Consider the following 25,669-nt stretch of genomic DNA (forward strand, 5'->3'; position numbering starts at 1 on the left):
AAGGCTCGGCCGGGGCGCATGTAGGCAGCTCCATCTGGCTGCAGCACAGACAACAAACGGAGCTCCTGGCGGCAGGTGGAGGGGCCATGACAAGGGGCTGTGGTAGTGTCACAGAAAAATAGTGATGTACCCAGAGTCACAGTTGTCTGGGGCCGTCGCCTAGTCTTAAAGAAGCTCAGCCTTCGGTCACTTTGGGACCCCACCCATGGAGGGGATTCTGTGCAGGCCCCAGCTTCGGCAGGCTTGGCTTTTCTGGGGGTGAAAGCCAAAGGTATGAGAAAACCAAGCAGCCCAAAGGCAACCAGATCCTGAAGCAAGAGCAGTCTCAGTCCAAATCCTAGTCCTGCCCCTTAACTCTCGAGACCTCAAGCAAACAACTGAGCTTCTCTGAGCCTTAGGTTCCCATATCTGTAAAACGGATCAAAAGTGTACGTGTCCAGAGCGAGTACTCCATTGGACCCTGTGGGCAACGTTCCTGGCACGCAAGAGGGGTGCAGTAAAGGCACAGTGCTCCCACTGCGCTGAAGAGGTGAGTGTTTTAGGAGAGCCTAGGAAAGGCTCTGCTTAACCCAAAGTAACTAATGCCCAGGGTCTGGGGCACAGGAAAGCAGGTAACATTGCAGCTGACAGACAAATTATGAGGGAGCCCTGGCCAGGGCTCTTGTGTCTGACTGGCCCTTTCCACTCTGCTTTCTATCCATCCCAGGCCCTCCATCCGCCCCGTCATTCTCTCCTCCTGGGCCGTGTCTCAGACCACATCGCTGTCCACAGCAGTAGTTTTAGAAAACCTGTAGTTTTCTAAAGCACCTTCCAGCCCCTGAGTTCACTGTTCCTTGCAACCACCCTGTGGAAGCAGGTCTTAGACTCATTTCACACATGAAGAAATCAAGACCCCACATGTGGGGAGAAGATGGTAGGGAGCCTGCTGGCTGCTTTCTGCTGTCCCAGCCTTCTAAGCCTCCCAACCACAAGTCCAGAGCCAGGGCACAGGCTGAAAGGCGTAATATGTTATGGGCCAGGGTCTGTGAGGCACATGGAAGAACCTCGCACCTTGGATGTGGCAAAGCTAGTGAGGTGCAACTTAGCGCTGGAGCAAGAGTCAGGCACGCCTGATGGCAACTCAGCACCACCACTTGCCTGTGTGACCCTGGACAAATGCTTGACTTCTCTGAACTTTTGCTTCTCATTTGTAAAGCAGGGATCATCCCACTAATGGTGAAGCATTGCTGTGAGCATGAAACAAGAGAACTGGCAGTGCATTAGTTACCTGCTGTTGTGTAACAAATCGCCTTGCTTTCGGAGGGCCTGCCAATTCATCGGCCACACAGATGCCTGAGCAGCGGGAGCGGGGTGGGGTGGGGTGGGGTGGACATCCAAAGGGGCCTCTGATGCGCATTTTGCATGGAAGGCAGGAGGTGAGGTCATCTCATGCCATTTCTCATAACCACTTGGTTTGGGGAAAGGTAAAGGGAGAAGGCGACCAAATCATGTTCAGAACTGCCTGGCAGGGGAGACTGAGCCAGCATTCGGCTAAATTTAAGGCGCTCACAGCACTGTGGGAGGGCTGCACAGGGCACGGTGCCTTGTGCGGAAGGGACTGGAAAGGTCTCTTCCCAGGTCCCTTCCCAGGTGCCGGGTTGTTGCTCTCCCTGAACTGCCACAAAAGCAATGTGCTCTGTTCCAGTGGCTGTAACTTCACCTTTTCCCATTTGACCCTCACTTATACCCAGAACTTTCTCCCAGAGAGTTTGGTACCACAGCCGTAGGACACTTTTATAAAATTTAACCAGAATGCAGTTTGAACCCTCTTTGGTCAGACCACCAAACACAGTTTGCATGAACCAGGCTGCCAATTCAGGGAATGCCCCAGAATGGTTAGGGAGGAATCTCAGATTTTCAACACGGGTCTCATAAACCCCCACCCGCTTCCTCCTGGTCATTACATCCATCAGGAGGTGGCCAGAGTGGACGATCTCTTTCTGAAGTCAGCCACCATCAGTGACCAAACTGCCTTACTCGGGTATATGAACTGAGGAGGTGACAGGGATGGAGGTGAGAGCTTTGACTCGACAAGACCATCCCTATAGGCGGCAGGGAGTGAGGACGGTCACTGGACACCTTGACTGCCAGCCCATCGTGGAGTGCCTTCTGCAATAAAAGGCACACCACGATCAAACTATAAATGACCCAGAAAGCTGAAAACATGACCCAGATTAGTTTCGAGGGTCACGAGGCTGTGGCCGGAATTGGCTGAACAGACTGGAACAACGGCACCATAACCTGATAATGTGTCAGCAGCAGAGCGACACCCACCCACAGCCACAGGGCAGGTCCCAGCTCTGAGGCGGCCAGTCTGCTTTAAGCAGACAGGGACCACGCTCACCACAAGACAGCCAGGTCGACTTTCTGCAGGAGTCACAAGCAGTGGAGAAATAGAGCCCTTTACTTGTACAGGTCTCTGAAGGTAGGGGCACAGCCCTGTCTGCTAGGGTGATAGGTCCGGGCAGCAATGGGCTGGGGCCGCCTGGGCAGGCCAGGCACGGCAGGGAGTCTCATCACAGAGTGAAGCCCTGCCATGGGCATCCACAGGAGTGACTCACACTGTCCTATCGGCTGCCTCAACTCATTCCCACAGTTCGAGACCCTACAGAGGTGCGTCTTCAATCTGCCAGCCTGTTTTCCAAGTGGCAGGTGCAACAGCAAGATCACTGGCCATACCCAAGAGACAGCAAAAACATAAAAAGCTGCGTCAAGAGGACGGTTGGATAGAGTTGTGAGAAGTCTTGATTTCTGTCCACTCAGAAAACTGACCATTTCCAGTTCCTCGGAACTGATGCTCCGGTGGCCCAGCTGCCGCAGCCCAGCGGACACCATCTGGACAGACACGACCCGGAGAGCAGCGAGTGCCCCGGTGCCTGTCACTTCTTCACCTGTGGTTTCCTCTGGGGGTTTGTCTCGGGGAAGCATCCCCAAGAAGCCAGAATCCCTCACAGCAGCCAGGACTCACTTCCAGTCCTCTTCCTATCTTCCCCAAATGGACTTGAAGCTGGCAGGACAGGCCATAGGGGGGGCGGAGTCATCATTCTTCCGTAACAGCGTGCCCCGTCCTCTGGTCTCTAGGTGAACTGGCCGGAATTCCAGTGACCCCTCAGCTTTCTGCCCACAGCAGGCACCCATTTCCCTCCTTTCACTCTCAGGGTACATGTCCGTCTTCCAAACTGCTGTCCGAAAAACAGCGGCCTCTTGGCCCACCCCCCTAGCTAAGCCTAGCACTAGCTTGTTTCATTGGTGAGGAACTGCAGCTGGCCACTTCGTTGGCGAGGAGGTCCTCCCACCCAGAGGTGAGCCAGCCACAACCAGGGTACCAAAGACACGGACAGCCGTCTGAACCTACTTCCCAGTGCTCAGCCTGCACCGCCTCCCCTGTTCCTCCTTATGAAAAGACGATAAAATGGAGAGCCATTTATTGCCCACTTGGCCACGCGATTTGGCCAACATATTTGCTACTGATTGCCATGGACATCCCTCAATATGGAACTATTTGGCCTGTGAGGTCCTCACTGTTCCTCTTTCATCATCAAATCTGTCAAAAACTGCGAAGGACCTGAGACTTCACCCCATTGCAAGATCACGAGTCAGCTCACCCTTGTCTCCTGGATGCTGGCAGAACACTCCAGACTCCTGGGTGGGAGAGAGCAGACTTCTGTCATTCGGGGCACAGCCAGCAGCATGAGGGTCATGTCTGCACTGGTGTCCTCACAGTGCAAAGAAAGACAGGTGACACCTGTATACTCAGTGGGGTGCTTTACAGGAGGGGAACCCTGAGCTTAGAAAACCTAAGTCTTTTATAACAGGCAGTAAACATGTCTGCCCTTTGCACCAGACGGAGACACCGTCTCTGCCCTCTGAGGCTGTTGGCTGTCATAAATCCTTGAAGAGATGGCCCAGAACAGGAAGTAAGCATTTCTGTTTGCAAGACTCACAGAGAGGCCCACAGAGAATTGTCTTCCAACGCTACATGCTTTCTCATTTGCCCTCTCCACGGGAGAGGACACCATCCCCATTTTACATATGAGAATAAGGTGCAGAGGAAACAGATAAAATGTACCAGTTCACACAACGGGGAAAGTGGTGGAGCCAGGATTCCAACCTGCCCACAGGCATTCATTTCTCTCCAGAGCTGACCCCTTCGCCCTCATCAGCAGCAGTTCAGGCAGGTCTGATGGGAAAGGTGGGGAAATCTCTGTGTTCAAATATGGTTTTCAGTGGCTCTATGGACTTCAGTTCCCCTGTATATCCTCTCTCCCCAACCATGGCAAATTCAAGAACAGACTCACCTCAAAGGGCTTTGGCATCTCATGGTCATCTCTAGGCTCACCCCTAAGGCCTAGACATTGTCACAGAACACTCTGATGACATCACCCACTTGGGCTAGGGCCAGATCAGCCAGAGCCCTCCACCCTTGAGGAGCACCCTGGGAATCTCCAGATGCTGACTCAGAACAGGATCCCGAGTGATAATTTCTCACTTTAAAACCCTGTGTGGTTCAAGTCGGGCCGGTTGCTCGTGGCAGGGACCCCGGCTGTGGGTCCTAGGGGTCCAGAGACTTCAGCCCCCCGAGCCCCAGAGTGAGGAGAGCCCAGGAGCCAGCCAAGGCCTGTCACCAAGGCGGACCGGGTGTCACTTGGCTTTCTGGGGATTTAATGTGTTTTTCCATGTTCAGTGATACTATATTTTGGGCAGCGCAAAGCAAGGGAATCATAAAGAGTCAAAATAGTTGTCATCAGGGCCAATAACCACAACTGCTTTAGCTCTGTGAGTAGAGCAGGAAAGGAAAGGAGGAGCGGGGTGGGAGTGGTGTAGCCATTTCCAAAGCGACTGCTTCTATTGGGTTGGCCAAAAAGTTCATTACATTTTTTCCATAATAGAAAAGACATATTTTTCATTTTCAGCAATAACTTTATTGATTTGGATACTTGGAGTATGTCGGCTATCTCCCACTGTTGACTTCTAGTGGGCAGAGACCAGGGGTGCTGCTAAACATCTTCCAGTGCATAAGACAGCCCCACAGCAAAGAATTATTTGGTCAAAATATCAATAGTACCAAGAAGCTTTGTGAAACATTTTTGACACATTCAATCAGTCACGGCACCTTCTCCATACACTGCACAAATTTTTTTGTGTGTGTTTCAGTTGCGTTTTTATTTTTCTTGAAGTAATAAAGATAATACACCAAAAATAATGTGCATTCTCTTCTGCCTTCAATATTAAATGGCTGCACAAAAATTCACCAATTTTGGTAAGTTTTTTTAAATGCACGCTGATATGACAGCTGTCATATCAATCTAACTTCTAATGAAGTTAAAGACAGCTAAGTACTACTAGTGCCATCATATGGAAAACACTAAATGAACTCTTTGGCCAACCCAATAATACATGTACTTGGGAAGCTTCAAAATGCCACCCACTTAATACGACTGAAGGAAATGGTCCAACACCGAATGGCCTATGGGAGAGATTTTTTTCTCTCCTGTACAAAAACTCATGAACACGTATGTTTTGTTAAATGCCACGGTAAGTGCATTTGCACTGCCTGCATGTGTTGTTTGTGTGTGTGTTTTCTAGGCAATTCTAACGGTCTATTTTGTTCATTGCTCAATGATAAGGTATGGAAAGCGAAACTTTTTCTAAATTTCCAATTTGCTGTTTCAGACAAAATTGACCAAAATAAAATAAAATAAAATAAAAGCTGTTGACAACAAAATATTTTTAAAATTCAACAAATGCTAAATGTTACTCACTACTAGCCAGGCCCTGTTCAAACCCCTTCACAAACACAATGTCATTTAATTTAATCTTCCTAACCACTCTATTCTTACGCCCATTCTAACAAATGAGGAAACTGAGGCTCAGACACCTTAAGTAACTTGCCCAAGGTCACTTGGCTGAAGGCAGAGCTGGGCCTGGAGCACCTGGAGTCGCCTCCAGAGCCTGTGTGCTCAGCAGCCATGCGAAGTCAAATCCCGAAGTGCTGCCACCAGCAGGGTGGCGGGCGGGAGCACCAGCTCTGGAACCAGAGGAATCTGGATGGCTCCGTGACCTTGGGCAGCTTGCTTAACACCTCTGAGCCTCAGCTAGCAAATGGTAGGGATTAAATGAGATGATAGGAAGTGCCTAGTGTAGCAGTCCCCCCTTATCCATAAGGAATACGCTCCAAGACCCTCAGTGGATGCCCGAATCCACAGATAGTTTGGAACCGTATATATACTACATTTTGACCTACACAGACACAGCTATCAGAAAGTTTAGTTTATAAATGAGATTAAAACAATAACTAATGACAAAAGTAGAACAATTATGATATATTATAATAGGAGTTATGTGAACATAGTCTCTCTCAAGAGCACTTACTATTCTGTACTCACCTTCCTTGTGACGCCATGAGAGGGCACAATGCCGACAGCTGAAGTGAGGTGAGGGACGCCGCATTGTGACCTAACGTGAGAATGACACTGACCTTCTGGCAACACGAAACAAGCACCTCACAACTTCTCTCTGCCGTGTCCGAATTGCCAACGTCACTGTTTTGTACTTCGCGGCCATTACTCAAATCCAAGCACTGGGACACTGCACCAGCCCATCCGAGAACCAAGGCGCCCAGCCGGCAGGGTCTGCAGCGCGGGAGACCCTGGGCCAGCCACGTGGTCGGCGCGGGGCGGGGCGGGGCTCGCGAGATTTCAGCACGACTCAAAACAGCTCGCACTGAAACATGTAAATCGTTTATTCTGGAATTTTCTCTGTAATACTTTCCGACCGTGGCTGACCACAGGTGACTGAAACCGAAGTGAAACTGTGGGTAAGGGGTACCACTGTGTACAGCATGTCCCTCAGTGAATAGCTGTTATTATTTGTGCTAAACAGATGAAGAGTTAGAGCCCTATGATTGTCCCAGGTTCTCTCAGCAGGTGTAATATTAACGTCCACTCTAGCTGCCACTCTTGGGACATCGATGTTTCGTGAAGGACAAAGAGACCCTAGGCTCCCCCGGAAGGCACCATCTATAGTCATCTGGTTTAGATCTTTTATTTTTGAGGGGAATTAGAGGCCTGGGGTGCGGGGCTCCCCCAGCTCACTCAGGTCTCCCACGTGCTCCAGGGAGTCCAGGGAAGTCACACTGAAAACCATCTCTGCACTCAGCCCATGGGCTCCCTCCCAGTCTCTGGGCATCGTATCCACACGCCACCAGCCTTGCTGTGACCTGCTTTAGAGACAGCAGGGCTGCAAGGCTGTTCAGCCTGTATCCCTCGTGATGGTCAGCCTAGACTGGACACCCCCTTCCCCAGCACCCTGTGCCAACCCCCAGCAGGGCCAAGAGGACACACAGCTTCCTCTGGGCTCTCAGAGCAGCCGGAAGTCAGCCAAAGCCTCAAAATCCCACAGTGAAGGGTTTTAAGAGTTCTCTTCATTGGCCTTTTATTTAAAAAACATGGAGAACACAACAATGAAGATGTTCTTAATGCCACAGAACTGTACACTTAAAGTGGTTAAAATGGCCAATTTTATGTTGAGCATATTTTATCACAATAATATAACAAAGCATATGGAAATAGATGAAAAGATTCTACAGATGGATGGTGCCGATGGTTTTACATCTCTGTGAATGTACTTAATGCCATTGAACTTTATACTAAAAAAACGGCCTCTCAACTGCTTCACTCAGGTCACTGCTGGCTCCGCAGAAACCTTTGCAGCATCGCTGGGAGCCCAGCTCCGGAGGGAGCCCCAGGCCATGGGTTTGGCTCCCATCTGCCGCTGCCTCACTGTGTGACCCCCGTGGGTACCCCGCCCTCCCTGGGCCTCAGTTCTGTGACTGATGGAACTAGGTGCACTCTAAGGGCCTTTCCCTTTGGTTGTTCTCTGAGTCTACATTCTAAATTATCGAAGGGACACCACCCCCAAACCAGAGAGTCTTGCTACCACTCACTCGAGAGGGTAGAATAAGGCTGCAGGACCTGAGCCCCCATAGCCCAGGGCCTGAGGATAGGGGAGGGGGGAGGGGGCGGGTTCTTGGGGGCTTGTAAGGAGAAGCCAGCTGGGGGTCGTCATGGAGACACAGGATGCTAATAAACACACACCCCCTCTGGATGCCTGTTTAGGCCTTCGGTGTTTATAATAAATACCCACATCCATTACCTCCATGACCCTTTCATTCCAGAAACTTGCAGGGTGGAATTTGTCCCAGGACCTCTGGGACAAATGGGACATGAGACAGCTCTGGCTTCCAGGAGACTCCCTGGGAGGAGAAAGGGTCAGCGGTCTGGTCAGCGTGTGGCTCAGGCAGGCTGGGGCATGGTCTGGAGTCTGGGCAGCTTGGACAAAGACCCAGGAGAGAGAGAGAGACGAACAGACAGATGGGGAGACTGAAGACAGAGAGGTCTGGAGTGCGGTGTTTCAGGGGGGTCTGTTGGGTAAGGGCGGGGCAGAGCCAGATTCCCCTAGGGCCTCACGGGCCACTCGGAGAAGCAGGTCTGGATCCTGAGGGGACAGGGAGTGGTCAGAGGTCGTGGTCCTGCGGAAGAGGCACGCTGTCAGATTGGACTGCACGCCCCTTTGGGAGAGAGTGCTCGGAGGAGGCAGCAGAGGGGCAGGAGGCCCAGTGCGGAAGCCACAGCAGCTGTCAGGGTGGCCCTGGCGTCCCAGGAACAGCCCGGTGAGTCATGACTCTGCTTTCCCCAGGGAAACTGAGGTTTACACAGGTCAGGTGACTGCCCAAAGTCATCTGAGGGTTGAGGGATCTAGATTTGAGTCCTCATACTCGCTGAGTCTCCAACCGGAGCCTTTTCCACTTCCCTGAGCCACCTTCCAGGCCCCAAAATGGTGCTAGAGCACAGGTGGCAAACACAAGGCCCACAGGCCGAATCCGGCCCTCCACCTTGTTTTATCCGGCCCGGCACCTTGTTTCTACCTGGCGGCAGTGTGAGCTCTTGCTTCACTGTTAAGGAGTAGTTACACGTATACAGTCCTAAAATTACATTCAGCCCTTTGCAGGCAACCGTGAGGCTGATGTGGCCCCCGGTGAAAAAGTTTGACACCCCTGTGAGCACCTGCTGGATGCTTTGTTTCAGTTCTGAGTGTGTCACGTGCTTTAATTCACTTAATCTTCCCAACAAATGTAGGAAGTAGATACTCTTATTCAGATGAGGAAACTGAGGCACAGAAAGCTTAAGTAACTTGCCCAAGATCACATAGCTGGTGAATGGCAGAGTCGGGATTATAAGGCGGCTGCAGCAGACGTGGCTACAACCCTTAAGCCCCGTGATGTGTGTGTGTGGGGGGGGGGATGGGAGCTTCCAACACAGAGAGAAGGGGAATGGGGGAGTCTTCAGAGGCGGAGACCTGTGCATGCCCTTCGGAGCACTGATGGGAGCTGCGCCTGCAAACAGAGGAGGCAGGCAGACCAGAAATCCTGAGACCTAAGTTTTAGGTTCAGCTCTGCCCTAAACTTGCTGTGTGAGCTGGGGCCTAGGGTTTTCTCACCTGAAGCGCCAACACAAGATCTGCAGAGTCCCCTTTCTCTCCCAGCTCTGCTTCTCCTACTCCTAGATTAACCCCTCCACCCTCATACCCCCAGATGCTCTGGGAGACTAAGGCAGGAGGGAGGGGCTCGAGAGGGGGTTGGGCTGTGGAATGGGGTGGAGGAGGCAATAGAGGGACTGACATTTCTCCAAAAGCCTAGTCAATTGCAGAAAATCCTGCCTCCCCACCCCGTCCTTGCTCTAAGCCTGAGCTTGGGTTTGGGGGCTATACGCCCCACCTACCTTGCTTCCCAGGGCCTGCAGCGACCAGGCTCCCACAATGCTCTCCAGAGACCAGGCCTTGCTTAGAAAGTGTTTCCTTTGGAGCCTGAGTCACCAGATCCCTGGGTGGCCTGTGGGAAACCACAGTTACTAGGGGCCCCATGATTGGGAAAGGGGGAAGGACAGCAGGTCTAGCCACCACTTGTGACAGCAGCTCAGCTTCTCCTGTATGGGGCTTGGTTTCCCCATCTATAAACTGAGGGGCTGGGATTGGATTCCCAGACCCCATGAAGAAAGGCAGCCACAGGGTCTTTCTCTGACACTTAAGGTCACCCAAGGACCTCAGGGAGGTCTTCAACCTCCAAACAGGGCAGGTCTGGGAGTCAAGACAGCTGTGAGGTTAATGGCCCTGGGTCCCCAGAGTTCAGCACTATAGGCTCAGACTGTCCCGAAGAGATAAGCCACTCCTATGGAGCCAATCACAGCTAGCACACGGGAGGGGCCCTGAGCGGCATCTGAGACAGGGAGTTCCGCAAACGACAGCATTCATGTGAGCATCCCCTTCTCCATCCGAGAAAGGGGGGTGGCTGAGAACCCTGCACAGACTCCCAGCCCATCCTCATGCAGCACAGCCCAGCTTCACTCAGTGCTCACGACCACAGTCCCAAAACGTTTCGTGGAAAACAGTTTTTCCACGGACCGAGGCGGGGGTGCGGAGGGGGATGGTTTCTGGATGATTCAAGCTCATTACATTTGAGCTCACCTCCTGCTGTGCAGCCTGGTTCCTAACAGGCTCAGACTGGTACTGTTCCACAGCCCGGAGCTCGGGGACCCCTGCTCAAAAGACCCAGGTCTGAGAGTTGTGCCTCCCACGAGGGTCAGGCCCAAGGGTGGCAGAACAAAGGAGTGAAGGGAGGAGTCTGGGCTGACAGGGACACCAAGAAGAAGTTTTCCATGAAAAGCAGTGTGGTCCATGAGGCTTAACTCTAGAGAGAATTGATGTCATCTTCCCAGGCAGGTACCCCCTGAGAATCTAGGAGATGGGGTTGGGGAAAGGATGTTACCGTCAGTCTGCATGGAGTAGACTGTGATGGGAGGCAGGAAGCCTGGTCCTATCCCAGCCTCCACGCTCACATCCTTGAGAAAGGCAGGCACTTCCCTGGTCTAGGCCTTGTTTTGCCCATCTGTAAAATGGGGTGTCAACCTCTATCTTGCTACCTGATGAAGGGGGATATTGATCCTCACTTCCATACCCAGGCATCGGTGTGACTGGTTACTTCCTCTAACGGCAAGGAGTCCCTCTCTGCCAGGAGCCTGGCCCTCAGCTGGGAAGCCCCTTCGAGTTTCTTAAAGTTTAGCACTGACCACCTCCCTGGTCCACTCAGGAGACAGCCCACCTTCCCCACTGCCTCCTATGCCAGGCCAGCTCCTCATCTTAGCCTTGGAGGGTCCCTGACCTCCCTTTCCAGCCCCAGCCCTGTATGAGTAACAGCTGATGGGCACTGATGATGAACCAGGTGCTAGGTGGTGTGTGGTGTGCTTCATTCTTGAAGTCACACCTACTTTTCAGGTGGAAATAATTTTATTCTCTTAACACGGAGGCACCTGAAAGAAGTCTCTGAAGTCATTCCATCAGGGGTGTCCAACCTGCAGCCCACGGGCCGCATGCGGCCCAGCACAAAAATCATGAATACACTTAAAACATTTGAGACTTTTTTGTGATCATGTGTCGCAGTGTATTTAATGTGTGGCCCAAGGCAGCTCTTCTCCCAGTGTGGCCCAGAGAGGCCAAAAGGTTGGGCACCAATGCGAGTGGCAGAGCTGGGGCTTGAACAGACTCCCCTCTCCTGTCGCCTCCACGCAGCGGGGATGCCTCCCAGCTCCTGGCACCCCTGTGGCATTGCCCTTGGCTCCTGCCCATCTGCTGCTGCTCCTAGCCTGTCGACTGGCCACTCCTCTGTGCAGTGAGGATCACAGTCGAAGTGCTAAGTCTTCTGGGGAGTCACTCTGATTCCTCTCCTCAGCACTGCCACAGAACCAGCTCCTTGGTCGGTCTGGCCCGAGCGCCCTGCTGATGGAACCTCCACACTGACCCCACACCCAGAACACACCAGTGAGGCAGGCACCCCGGACACACATCTGCAGGGCACGGTGACGCACAGCCCAGGGGTACCCATGTGCCGTAGTATGGGGGGATGGGGAGTCTGTTGGCAAATAACTTTGGGAACCAAAGTGAAACGATATATTTCTTGGACTCAGCGGCTGTGATCCACACCCCCTGGCATTCGCACTCTGGTGGAGTCCCTCACGTGTTGCAGCAAGAATGGTTTATGTGATCGAGTGGGTTCTACCTGGCAGAAGTGATGGCACGTCAGTTCCAGGGTGAGGTTGTAGGAGGTGAGCTTCACTCTGGGTCTCTTCTGGGTCAGGTGCTCCAGGGGAAACCATTTCACGAGTGGCCACATGGAGAGACCTCCATGGCAGAAACTGGGGCCTCAGGCCAAGAGCCCAGGAGCGAGCTGGACGTGGGTCCTGCAGCCTCCGATACGCTCAGAGGACGGCAGCCCTGGCCGACAGCTTGACTGCAGACTCGTGAAACCCTGAACCAGAACCACCCAGCCAAGCTGCTCCAGCATTCCTGAATGCGGAAACTGTGAGATAAATGCTGGTGGCTTCAAGCTGCTAAACTTTAGGAAAATTTATTATGCAGCAAGAGATAATCCGCAGACTTCTCAGGACATTTACTATGCTGATGTAAATCTCCAAGAAAGATATATAATGTAACATTCCCTTTCATTATTTGGCCAAGGAGGCTTTCTTCTTTGAGTTGTTCTTCAAGAGAGAACACTGACTTAATGTGGCTCTGGCCCTACGATTAGATGTAACTTCTAACCCAGATCTGTCTCGTGAGCTAGCCGTGCACCCTTCCAGAACCTCGACTTTTCCCTTGCACGCAGTAAAAACAAACCACCTGCCTTCGCATCATTCATGAATGCAGCCCCTGATGGGCAGATTCTGACCTAGAGATCGGGGGGAGGGCAGCTTGGTGAGGTCCTGGAGGAGCTTCCCCCCAAGGCTCCAGTGGGTTCTCCCTGGTGGTAAGCGAGCCTAACGCCCACTGTCTCGGGTTTTCTCCCTCAGGCCACTTCCCCAGTGGTGAGGTACGGCATCTTCTAGCTTGTGCCCAGCTCAGAAATGGAAGGCATGGACCTGAGTCTCCACCATCAGACTCAGTGTTCCTCCAGGCCAGAGAGCGAGCCTCCCCCCCCCAGACTGAGATGGACGGCCCACGCACTGTCCGCTTTTCCTGTGGACACACTACAGCCATGGGCAAGAAGGAACAGCAGAACCTCCTGTGGCCTTCAGAGTAAACGTGTGTCTTTCCTCCCATTCTGATCTACTCTCTCCACTCTCTGTCTGGGAAAGGCCTTCGTCAGGTTTCAGGATGTCTGATGGGCCAGAAACCCAGCAAAGCCCTGCATATCCCTCTTTGTTAAAAAGAAGACAGTTTTAAGAAAGAAACTATAATGCGAATACTTTATTATCAACGAGTGACTGGTATTAGCTTTTTGTCTGGGCATTAATATTTCAAAAACCATACACCAAACCCAGGCTTTTCCACCTAGCTCTGCTGTATCATTTTCTTTAAAAAAGAAAGAAAGAGGGAGGAAAAGAAAGAAAATATATCTGTATTGAAAGAATTATAAGCCAAAGTGCGTCTTTCTTGTTTTGTCCATATACACACATTGCACCATACATAAATAATTACATTGTAAAAATGACTCCATAATTACAAGTATAATATATATTTCCATATAATATATAAAACTTTATATTAAATCTAGGTAGATGATATTTGGGGGGTTTGTCCGTGGGGGCTGTGTCTCTGGGCACTGCCACCCTGGCCGGGGGGTTGGGGGTGGGGGCGGGTGGGGCAGGGGCAGATGGCGGCTGCCGCCTGGGTGGCTGCCGCTATCTGTGGTTGTTGAGCAGGATCTCCAGCCAGCAGGGGCAGGAGGTGATGAACTGCCGGGAGTAGCAGGGACCCCAGCCCTTAGCGAAGCTGATACGGACACTGTTGGGATCATAGGGGCCATCGGCGGCGTCGGGCTCCGGCCCCTGCTGGAGCAGGCCAGAGCGCTCAAAGTCGAACACCTTGATGGAGTAGCCAGGTGGCACCTTGCGCACGACGAGGGCGCGGCCGCCGGGCGCATCCAGCGTCGGGGAGTTGACGAAGATGGGGTGCTCGCCACGATTGTAGGCCCACACGCCGTCGGGCTCCTTGCTGAGCAGGATGCCGAAGCCGATCTTGCTGCGCGTCCGCCGCACCGACTCGCTGCGCTGCTCCAGGTTGAGCTGGCCCAGGCAGAAGCCGCTGCCCTGAGGTAGGTCGTAGAAGATGCTGACGGCCTGGTCGTACACCGCGTAGAGGCGGCCCACTCGCGTCCGGTGCTCCCAGTATGCCACGCTGCACCAGTGGCTCGGCTTGGTTGCATCCGGAGACATGCTGGCGTCTGTGGGGCAAGCACAGGGCACATGGTGTTACTTAGGGTGGGGAGTCGGGTGGTGGCCCCTGCCCACTGCTCTCCTGTGTGGGCAACTTCCCAGATTCTAAAGCCCTGTAACAGCTGCTCTTTCCCTTGAGCACACAGCTCTGAGAAGCAGGTGGACACCCATGACTGCCTGGCCAGGTGACAAGTTCCCACACAGGCCCTGGCTGGAGCTTTTGCACAGAGGGAGAATCCTGCTGGAGGCCCGATGAGGACATAGCAAGGCACTCGATGGCTCCTATTCTCCAAAAGACACTGATCAAAGTCCAACTAAAGCTGAGGGGGAAAACACCACCAACATCATTCAGAGCCTGAGTGAGGTCAGTTCCACCTGTCGGCTCAGCCCCACCTAGAAGTCCCAGAGCAGAAGGGTGAGAGCCCCCTGACAGCGCCCTCTTCTGTGCTAGGAGGCACCTAGCTACCTAGCAGAAAACTGTCTGCCTGAGGGGCCTCCTGCAGGCCGCCAGCTCTGTTGTGGCCTTGGACTGGGCACAGCTCCAAAGGGTGTGCTCCTCACCCTGCGTCTGGCTTCAGGTCCCAGCCACAGGTCCCCGGGCCAGCTCCTGCAGAGCTATCGTTTTGCCTCAGTCTCCACCCAGGGCCCCCATGGCTCTAGCTGACTGGCCCTACTCCTGCCCTCTCTGACCTGCCCCTTAGCCAGTGGACAGAGAGACAACTCTATCCTGTGGTGGGTGACCAAGCTGCACACACTAGGCCAATCCCAGCAGGTGGGCAGCTAGGAATACCCAAGCCATCCATCCATCTGGCACTGGCTGGGCGTTCCCAAGCAGCACCCCAGCTTGGCCATAAATGTCTAGCGTGAACCTTCTCACCAAGCAAAAGAAGCTATGCCTGGAGAATAATGGGCAACAGGCCAGGCAAGAGGCATCCCTGAGTGCTTTCCACGAGCCAGGTGCCTTCTTCACAACAGCGGTGGTCCACCTCTGCTACCAGCGCATTTCACAGGTGCAGAGACTGAGACCCAGGGATGTGCCCTGACTGTTCAAGGGTACACACCGGTGAGTGCTGTAGCCAGCATCAGTGCCGGGCTTCCTCTAGAGGGGAGTGCAGGTCCCCCCCTTAAACCCACGCACTGAGCTAGGCCCTCCCCATCCCCGACAGTTTCCCCTTCTGTAACCACAACTGCTTTCATGGTCCATAGATCCTAAAGGTGTTTACCCATGAGCCTGTGCATCACCCCCCACCCCACAAACATAGGGCTCCCTGCACAGTGTCACCAAGTGAGGGGTTGGTTACTGCTGTCTGCCTTTCACAGATAGGGCTCAGAGTCAGCCACCTAGTAGTAAAAGGGAAAGAAGCAGTTTCATAGTCAGAGTGTGTGTGTGGGAGGTGGGGTGGTTAGGGTAATGGGACTGGAGGCGGGGAGGGGTTACTTCCTCTCTCAGCTCCCATAAGCCTTTCAATCCAAGACCAGGTGAAACTTCCTGTCCCTCTCCTCCCACCAGCTGAGCCAAATGCCCCCTCATCATCTACACCACCACCCCATTCAAGATCTGTGTCCCTGGCCTTCCCCTAGTGCCCCTCGCAGGAACAGTGGCCTGTATTTGGAGACACAGAGCTGCCCTAGGACTCAGCCTGCCCAGCTATCTGGCTCGAGGACATGGCCTGGGCCAGGCTTCACCTCCTGCAGCCTCGGCAACACCTCATCAGGCCTGGGCTCCTGGCCAAGTCTCCAAACTCCAGGAGATGGACTGCAGCCTCGGAAAAGCCCTCGCTGACCACTCCCTCCTGTAGCAGTTACAGGCTTAAATGCAGTCCCCCCTTGACCTGAGCAGGTGCCTATGCTGTTGGTCAGTGTCCCTGAGTAGGCTAGACCCTCAAATAGGAAGGAGTGGGTCTCAGTCTTCTCTTTCTCTCTCCCAAGGCTGACTGTATCCCTAGGGTGCTCTAGATAGGCACTAAAAGGGAAGGAGGAAAGAAAATATATCTCCAGTGCTGAAACACTGTCCTCACCCCACCCCCACCGGAATCTTGCCCAGCAGGCGGGGCTGACAACCTCAGGTCCAAGAGGATGGTGGGCCAGGACTCAGACCTCAGGTCTGATCCAAGAATAAGCCAGCAGGCGAGCCCCCCCACCCCCAGAACATGGTGATCTCCGGGTCTCAGGGCTCCAGAGCTTGAGGGGCCCCCTGACAGCATCTCAGGGAGCCCCAACACTTGGGGCTTTCACAAACCGACACTGTTCGACCGAGGGGCTGGGAGCGTCACAGGGTTACCACTGCTTTATTTTGTCATGACATTAAAATCCCCAAGACTGCCACTATCGCTGGCACAAAAGGAAGTGCAAATTAATACTAACAAAATTACAAAAGGTATAATGTGATAATAAAAGAAATCGGATTTAAAGTTAACACATTTAGATCAGCAATTGTCAACTAGCGTGCCACAAGCATTTTTAGAACGTGCAGGACTTGACCATCCGGTCCAGGGCGCTGAGCTTGCTTCTCTGAGACGGTCAAACAGAAGTGTCAAAGCAGCCGACACAACTGTCTGGGGGGAGTGCCCTGTCTTGAAGCATAAATACAGGATCCAGCACAAATAACACCCCCCTTTTATTACGTACAAATCTTTTATTACAAAATCACGAACATGTAATTCTGTAACACAACATCACACTCCAGCACGCCACATGGCATTTTAGGTGAAGTGTTCAAACTGCTGTCCATCTCGTGTGAGACATTCACGCACCCTACCAACCCCACTCGATGGCGTTACTCCTGCCGGGCCCTGTATATAGGTCAGACAATAGAGTTGCATCTTAGCAGTCACGTCACATAATAAGGTTGCGTCTGAGTTCTCAACTCCTGGTAACAGAAATCATTATACACCAGTATAGGCACCTGATTTTTTTTAAAGTCACTTTGGAGCAAAATGGGTAGATAATTACTTTTTTTTTTTTTTTTTGGTAAATCATTCAAAATTATACATATGTTTTTTTCAGATTGGCAAAATATTTTTTTTTGGTGTGCCGCAGAATTTTAGTAATGAGTTTATGTGTGCTACAAGATGAAAAAGGTTGAAAATCGCTACACTTAGATTATAAGAAATTTTCTTTATTTTTTAGAGAAGGGGAGGGAGAAAGAGATGGAGAGAAACACCAGTGTGTGGCTGCTTCTCACATGCCCCACTGGGGACCTGGCCAGTAACCCAGAAATGGGCCCTGACTGGGAATCAAACCAGTGACCGTTTGATTTGAAGGCCAGACTCAACCACTGGGCCACACCAGCCAGGGCTGGGTTATAAGAAATTTTCTTATTTCTTTCATCATGGACCAATGAAAACTTAGTCCTGAGACTGGCCTGTGTGAACCGCTGATTGGGCCCAATGTCCCTGTGCCCTACAGATGCAGCCCAGGGGCACAGGGCGACTCACCTGAGGACAGACCACAGCGTGTGGCAGAACAGGGGCCAGAACCTGAGAACCCAGATTTCTAACCTAATGCTCATCTCATGATCTAAATAAAGGTTTCAGAATTGACACAGATCTAAGGCTGTCACCACTGACTAAATGTGTGGCTGTGGACACGTCGATGAATGTCCCCAGGCCTCAGTCTCCCCATTTGGAAAACAGGCTTATTCATAGTTGAGTGCCTCACTCACATAGTTTATCTCTGGGTTTTCTGGAAACTCCCTGCAGCAGATCAATTACGTGCAGAAAGAAGCAGCTGCCTGTTCACTGGCCCCAGGGTTGGCCGGACCCTTCAGAGACCAGGACTCCCTAGGCGTGTTGGGGGTCATGCCCCAGGGTCACTGCCATGAGAAGTTACAATAGGACAGTGGATGGCAAGGCCCTCGGCAAACTGTAAAGGACTTTACATATGTTTAGCTGCTGGCCTGGTACCTGAGGAAAAAGGCATTCAGTGAGTGAGAGAATGAAGCCACAAACAACTAACTGAATGTCTACAACAAGGACAAGCACTGCTGCAGCACTATTTCACCCCACACCCCACACTAGAGGACACGCCATCTGTGAGTGAGAGGGCGGGTGCCCCCAAGCCCAGGGCCCGCTGCACTTCCCACAGTTGCAGAGCCCATGCCACCCACCACACCGCTCATCTCCGGTCTGAGTTGCCACTCTGGGAGCAGGGGCAGTGTCTTGCAGAAGATCTTTCTCTTCTCATGGTTTCAAGGCTGTGGTCCCGCCATCAGCCTAATTAGGAACCAGCTCCTTAATTACAAATAAATGCCGGGGAGTCAGACCCGAGTGAACAACATCAAAGATGACCGTGCTCTGACCGAAACTCCTGCTTACTACCCCCTGCCCGGGGCTTGGCCTAGTTCCCAGCCAGACTCTGGGTCTCACTGGGACGGCTCTGCGGAGAGGAGGAGGGGGAGGAGAAGAGCAGAGGCGCAGTCTGGCGCTGATCTGGCAGGAGTCCTGGAGGCAGGTGTCCTGCCTCCTGGCTCTAATCAAGCAGCTCACCTCCCTTCTCCCGGCCTCAGTCTCCCGATCAAAACACTGAGCCCTAAATTCCTGTGATTTGATGAACACTCACAGCACCTCTACTCAGCACCACCTGATCTTGGAAAGCTGCCCAGATGTCTGACAGGGGACTGGCTGTCATAGACTGAATGTGTGTGTCCCCTTCAAATTCATGTAAGGATCCTGAGCCCTAATGGGGTGGCATTTGGAGAGGTGGGCCTTTGGGAGGTCCTGAGGCAGAGCCGTCATGAATGGGATTAGTGCCCTTATGGAAGAGATGCCGAGAGCTCTCTAATCCTTCCAGCACGGAGGAACAGCAAGGAGACACCATCTATGAACCAGAATGGGCTCTCATTAGACACCAAATCTGCTGGCACCTTGATCTTGGCTTTTCTAGCCTCCAGAACTATGAGAAATAAATGTATTGCTTAAGCCACCCAGCCTACGGTATTTCGTTATAGTAGCCCAAATGGCCCAAGGTAATGAAATAAACAAAAATAAGGTATATCTCTGGCATAAAACAAGACACACAGATCAATGCAACAGAAGAGAAATAAACCCACACCTATATATATGGTCAATTAATATACGACAGGGAGGCAAGGACAGACAATGGGGTAAAGACAGTCTCCTCAATAAGTGATGCTGGGAAAATTGAACAGATACATGCAAACAAACACTCCAAATGGATTAAAGACTTAAATTAAATATACAACTCAAAAGCATAAAACTCCTAGAAGAAAACATAAGCAGTAAAATCTCTGACATTTCTCTTAGCAATATTTTTCTGATATAGCTCCTTAGGTAAGGGAAACAAAAGAAAAAGGGACTACAATAAACTAAAAAGTTTGCACAGTAAAGGAAACCATCAACAACATGAAAAGACAACCTACTGAATGGAAGAAGATATTCCAATAATATATCAGATATGGGGTTAATATCCAAAATTTACAAAGAATTCATATAACTCAACACCCAAAAAACCCAAATGATGCAGTTAAAATGGGCAGAGGACCCAATAGATGCTTCTCCAAAGAGGACATACAGAAAGCCAATAGACATGTGAAAAGATGCTCAACATCACCAGCCATCAGAGAGATGCAAATTAAAACCACCACGAGGTATCGCCTCACACCTGTCAGAATGGCCATCATCCATAAACCAACAAACAAGTGTTGGCAGGGATGTGGAGAAATGGGAACCCCTGTGCACTCTTGGCGGGAATCCAGACTGGTGCAGCCACTGTGGAAAACAGTATGGAGTTCCCTCAAAAACTTAAAATTGGAACTGCAGTTATGACCCAGTAACTCCACTTCTGGGTATATACCAGAAAAAACCTGAAATACTAATTCAAAAGAATATATCCACCCCTAGGTTAATTGCAGCATTATCTACAATGCCAAGATATGGAAGCAGCCCAATAGAAGGGTGGATACAAAGTTGTGGCACATATATACAATGTAACATTGCTCTTCCAAAAGAATGAAATCTTACCATTTGCAACAGCATGAATGGACCCAGAGGGTATTATGCTAAGTGAAATGAGTCAGACAAAGACAAACACTGTATGATTTCACTTATATGTGGAATCTAAAGAACAAAATAAACAAACTAAATAGAAACAGACATACAGATACAGAGATCAGATTGATGGGTGTCAGAGGGTAGAGGGGTTGGGAGGATGGGTGAAAAAGGTGAAGGGATTTAGTACAAATGGGTAGTGACAAAACAGTCACAGGCATGTAAAGTACAGCCCAGAGAATACAGTTAATAATACTGTACTAACTACGTATGGTGGTGGGCAATTGAAATATCAAGGGACCACTTTTTAAAGTATATGATTGTCCAACCACTGTGCTGTACACTTGAAACTAATACAAAATAATATTGAATGTAAACTGTAGTAATTAAAAAATAAAATTTTAAAAGCCGAAAATAACTTTTAAAAACCAACAAAAATTTTTTTAAAAAAGGAACATCCTTTTTAAAGGATGCAGTGGCACACTACTCACCAATAAAAAGGGACAAAGTACTGAAACATACAACATGCACCCAAGAAAGGTGCCGTTTGTTTACATGTATATGAAATTCTCAAATAGATAACACTGATCTACGACAGAAATCAGAACAGGAATTTCCTCCGTGGAGTGGGGAGGACAGGGAAGGAGTGGAAGTGTTCAACGTTTGGACTGGTACAATGGGAACTCAGGTGTACGCACTGTCAAAAATTGTGACCTCTATGTACTTAACAGCTGTGTATTTCACTGTAAATATGAGGCCCTGAAAGAATTAAAATTAAAAAAAGCAGGACTGTGCTGCCAGGCCAGCTCCAGTCCTGAAGTGGCCTCAGCAGGGCTCTGTGGTGGCCAGGGGACAGCCCCTGTGTTTCCAGGCCGGGTAGGGGTGGCCCGGCTTCCTGGTAGTGCCCACATTCCTGCCACCAGAGGGAGGTGGATGCCTGGGGTGGGCTGGAGTAGACGGGCCCACAATAGGCCCTCCCCTCTCCCCTAAACTGGAGCAGCCCCCCCCCCCCCAGTGGTTGGCAGTCCTTCCTCTTGGCCCCTCCACCCAGGGAGGGTGCTTCGAGCCCAACATGTAATTTCTTGAGGGGGAGGGGTGCAGGGTACCAAGGGCCCAACCACAGTCTGGGGAAGGCGGGGAGAGAAATCCCAAGAAATCCTTTAGCTTCTTCGAATCAGCAGTTTTCTGTCAAAACAAAGGGCAGCAGCATTCCCGTGTGCTCCCCCGTGGGCTGCACGCTCCGAAAGCCCAGGCACACGCCGTGCAGCTCGTGTTCTCGTGTTCCTTGTGCTTTGCCCTTTTCCACGTGGCCACGCCACCCTGGACTCGGCCTCGCTGTGAAGGGAACCTAGGATGTGCCCAGACCAAAAGTCTCTGAATCCCTCAGACTCTCAGGGAGCCAGACAAAAAGGCCCAGAGCATTTGCAGGAGGCCAGTCAGAGTCCTCTCGGTCCCCAGGGACCTGGCCGCCCTCCCCTACCCGAGAGTCCTCTGTGTTCAAAGCCTTTGCTGCTACTTCACATACAGCTTGGGCCACGGCAGGCTCCCTGCCTCTCCCAGGGCTGGATGAGCCCAGGGTTGGCTTTTCCAATCCCCTTTGCATAAGCCACACTGGGGCCTCCGGGCCTCCTGGAAAACACCTTTCTTCTATCCCATGTCATGCCTGTGGCTTCAAGTTCCAGTCCAACCGGCGGCTTTTTCATCTGTGGCTCCCAGGCCTGGGAATAATTACATGGCCCTGCATCTGGTTAACCTAACACCCCCTTAAAAGCCTCGTTTGCCCATTAGATAAGTAGTTTTTGTTATCAAACTTAAGGGGAAAAAAAAGAGTTTCCACTTAACCTTCCTTTGTCATTTTAAGCTGCAGAAATGGCTTTAGGTTTTGCAGCAAGTCCAGAGATGCAGCATTAATTAAAGGCTCTTTTTTTTCCTTTGTTAAGGGAGGGAGCAGCCAGCCTTTACCCACCGGGATCAGGCAGTAAAAGCAGAGAAGGAATGTGCACGGGCCACGTTAATGGTCAACGGCTTAGACCAAGCCTCTCTGCTGAACGCGTTCCAAAAGGAGGGCCCAGCTGACAGGAGTTTCCTCTTATTTGCTCCCACCCACCCCTCCCCACCCCTACCCCGACCTCAGTGCCAGCACCTTTGGCTCCTAGAGGAAGCCAAGCTTCCAAGAGGAAGTTCCTAATCGGTCATTACATCATGGGCAGTCTGGCCACCCTTGCCGCCTTCACAAGGTCCATCTTGGGGACTCTTTCGGCTGCTGGTCACCTGGGCCTAAGGACTGTCCTTACCAGACAGACGACCAGCCACAGACCTGCTGGCAGTGGGGCTTATCCCAAGCCAGAGAGTAAACAAGTGCAAAAGGAGAATGACAACAGGAAGAGAGGGGAGGCCAGGAAAGATAGCACTTGTGACCAACATCCCCCACTTTGCCATACAAAAACTGAGGCTCAAAGAGGTAAAGTGACTTCCCAAGGTCACAGTAGAATTAGCCATACAGCTAGGATGGATCAGTTGTCTCCTGTGCGGGTCTGGATTAAGAACATGGGTCCAGGAGCAAAACTGCCTGCATGTGAACTTCAGCTCTGCCACCCACCCGCTGTGAAATCTTCCTCAACTGTCTTCAACTGCTCCCTGGGCCTCGTTTCCTAATCTGTGAAATGGGGATGCAATCAGTGCTTCCTTCAAAGGGCTGCTGGGATTAATTTCAAATGTGTCTAACAATGTCTGGTTCAAAATAAGCACTCGAAAGGTAACCCCTACTATTATTTTTACTAATACTGAAACCATCATACAGTCTTACCTCTATATATTGTTTGTATAATTTACTAGATTAATTCAGCCTCTACAGTTTCATGAGGGTATTCATTCATATTAGGTAATGATACCTGCAAACATAAGATGTGCCAAAGGAGTTGAGAACCAGGGGGAATCATAATAGTAGTAGTGGTAGGAGTGATAATAATACAAAATAGTCAATAGTAAAAACAGTAACATTAATAGTCATAATAATAAACCAGCTCACATAATGAACTTTCACCAAATACCAGGCAGAGTATCAAGTACTTTAAATGCATCATCTCAACAGGCCATTAATCCTCTGTCCTTCCCACTTTAAGGTGAAGGAGCTGAGGCCTGAAAGTCACATAGCACATCCACAGTCCTAACCTAGGACGTTGCAAAGCTGAAATTTGAACTCACGTCTCTACAGGCTTAGAGACCAGGGGCTTTGCATCACTCCTGTGGATGCAACCTGTGGGCGCAAAGCCCCACAGGGCTGCAGGGTAAGGGCACAAAGACCATCACCCAGCTGTGCCCACTCCAGGCCGGCACACAGAGGCTCTATAAAAGCATCGGCATTAAAAGCGGTCCTCGACTGTGGCAATGCTGCGATCTTGGGTCAGCGCTGCCAATCCCGGCCAAGTCGCTGGAGGGTGGGAGGTGCCGGGTGCTCTGTGTTCTTCATTGTTCTCCCTTCGGAACTCTCCAAGCCCAGAGGTGGAGTCATCCCCATTCTGAGGCCAGCAGCAGTGCAGTGCAGAGACCCGCACAGGCTGGCCTGATTCTGAGTCCACCCTCTCCCCACCAGGCCCTTCGTGCTCCCTCTGCTATCCTGGGGAGTATTCAGAGCCCCCGGCCCAGAGGGCTTTAGGAGGGATACGGGTATGGGGGTAGTTGGTGGGCACCCAGAGGGGCAGTGGCTGGCCCCCTCAGGCCTTTCTCTGAGCCTTGACACCCTGACCCAGACCTGCTCAGCCCCATGTCTCCAGGGGAACAAAGTGGCAGCCTGGGCCGAGGCGGGTAAGGTTTCCCTTCTTTTATCATGTGCAGTATTCAAACAAATTCAGAAAAGATGAACTCCTCTTGCAGCCTGACAGAAAACAAGCTTTGGCCCAGGTCACAATACGAAGACCTTTCAGCATCTCTTCCACAGTTTCCTCGGGACCTACTGCTCTGGGGGACAGGGGACCCACCAGAGGAAGAGGTCTGGGGTCCTGCTTCCACCTGTCCTGGAGCCCTGACAGGACCGTTCCAGGTTCTCTGGGCTTGGGGAGCAGTGGCTTTTCTCCCCAGGCCTTGGTGCTTCCAGCTTAACACTGTAGGCAGCGCTGGCTACTGAGAACCACCCTGAGGCTGCTGTCAGGCTGCTGCCCCCCAGCAGAGCTGATGGGTGAGACCCCACACCAGGAGCTCTCCTGGGGGCAGGCAAACCCCTGGCAGAGAGCAGAGTCAGGGGAGATTCTGGTTCCAGTGCCCTGGGAGGGAAGCAAGGTGATGAGTGTCTCTGAGGGAAGAGACCGTGATAAGCAGAATATAAAATCAGCCCCTGTTTTTGACAAGGAACCAGTTTCAGCAACAGAAAGCTCTGAACTTTGCTCCCATTCCAAGTCCTCTTTTGTTTTATCACAAAGTCAGATTCAGTATGTTTGTTTGTTTTCTTACCCGGAGAACCACCCCTGAACCCCGCCCCAGCAGTGGGAAAGCCTGGCTGGTCCTGTGGGCCCTGGAAAGACTTGAAATAACACTATCGGTGCGAGGTAATACAGCTGGGTACTTGGGTCCCCAGCAGAGCGGTGTCAATCGTGAGGAGGGAGGGAGAGGCCCCAGATCTTTCCTGCCTGCAGGGTGTGCAGGGCTCGGCCCCGAATTCCTCCCTCGCTTGTTCTGGGTTCTTAGCTGAGTCTGGGTTTTCATCTCAGGCTTTCAGTGCCAAAGTTCACTGATCCAACCCAACTCTGACTTCCCCGTTGACTCTGAGACCACAGAGAACAAAATCAGCCCTTTGGGGGTTCAGATGGGGACGGCCTGGGCACATGTCCGAGGGACAGGGATGCGGGTCTGTGGCAGATGGCAGTGTTGTGCTTCAGGGAACATTCCTGCCCTCCCAGAATTAGGAGAATTCAGGCTCCTCCATTTTTCTTTTATTTTCCAAATATAATTTGAGTTTTATTAGCAAACCTCCTGCCTCAGAGTTTCACTTTGGACCCACGAGAAAGCCATAAAAGCAGAGTACTTCCAAATGGCCTCCATCAACCTGTCTCAGCTCTGAAGGGCAAGAACTCACCACCCTAGTGCACAAACATCCCAGGACCAGGGGATGACAGGGCCAGGGGCGGGGCACAGCCCAGACCCCTCGAATCCCCGGCCTCACCATCTCCTGCTCTTGGAGTCCCCTGGCTATCCGTGCCTTTAATACCCCACTCTGTTCGTACTTTGCCCATCCCACGCTTTCGTGATCTGGAAAGCTCCCTGAGGCCACAGGCAGCAGAGAGGTGAACTGGTGCAAACCCCAGCAGCTCTGTTACTACAGCCAAGCCACTGCTCCTTTGAGTGCCAGGACCAGCTACTAACCAG

The 25,669-nt window shown here is 51.6% G+C and overlaps 1 protein-coding gene across 1 annotated transcript in view; it reads right to left on the bottom strand.

Moving 5' to 3' along the window:
* Nucleotides 1-13,320: 13,320 nt before the first annotated feature.
* SMAD6 (SMAD family member 6) overlaps nucleotides 13,321-25,669 on the bottom strand; it is a 76,168-nt gene continuing 63,819 nt past the window's right edge. Inside the window, exon 4 of the mRNA XM_037155684.2 lies at nucleotides 13,321-14,311. Within this exon, the coding sequence (XP_037011579.1) occupies nucleotides 13,770-14,311 (542 nt within the window). The 3' untranslated portion in view covers nucleotides 13,321-13,769. The remainder of the gene's footprint in view (nucleotides 14,312-25,669) is intronic.

Source organism: Artibeus jamaicensis, unplaced genomic scaffold, assembly GCF_021234435.1.
Source record: "Artibeus jamaicensis isolate MK-2021 breed Jamaican fruit bat unplaced genomic scaffold, CSHL_Jam_final contig_548, whole genome shotgun sequence".
NCBI lineage: Eukaryota > Metazoa > Chordata > Mammalia > Chiroptera > Phyllostomidae > Artibeus > Artibeus jamaicensis.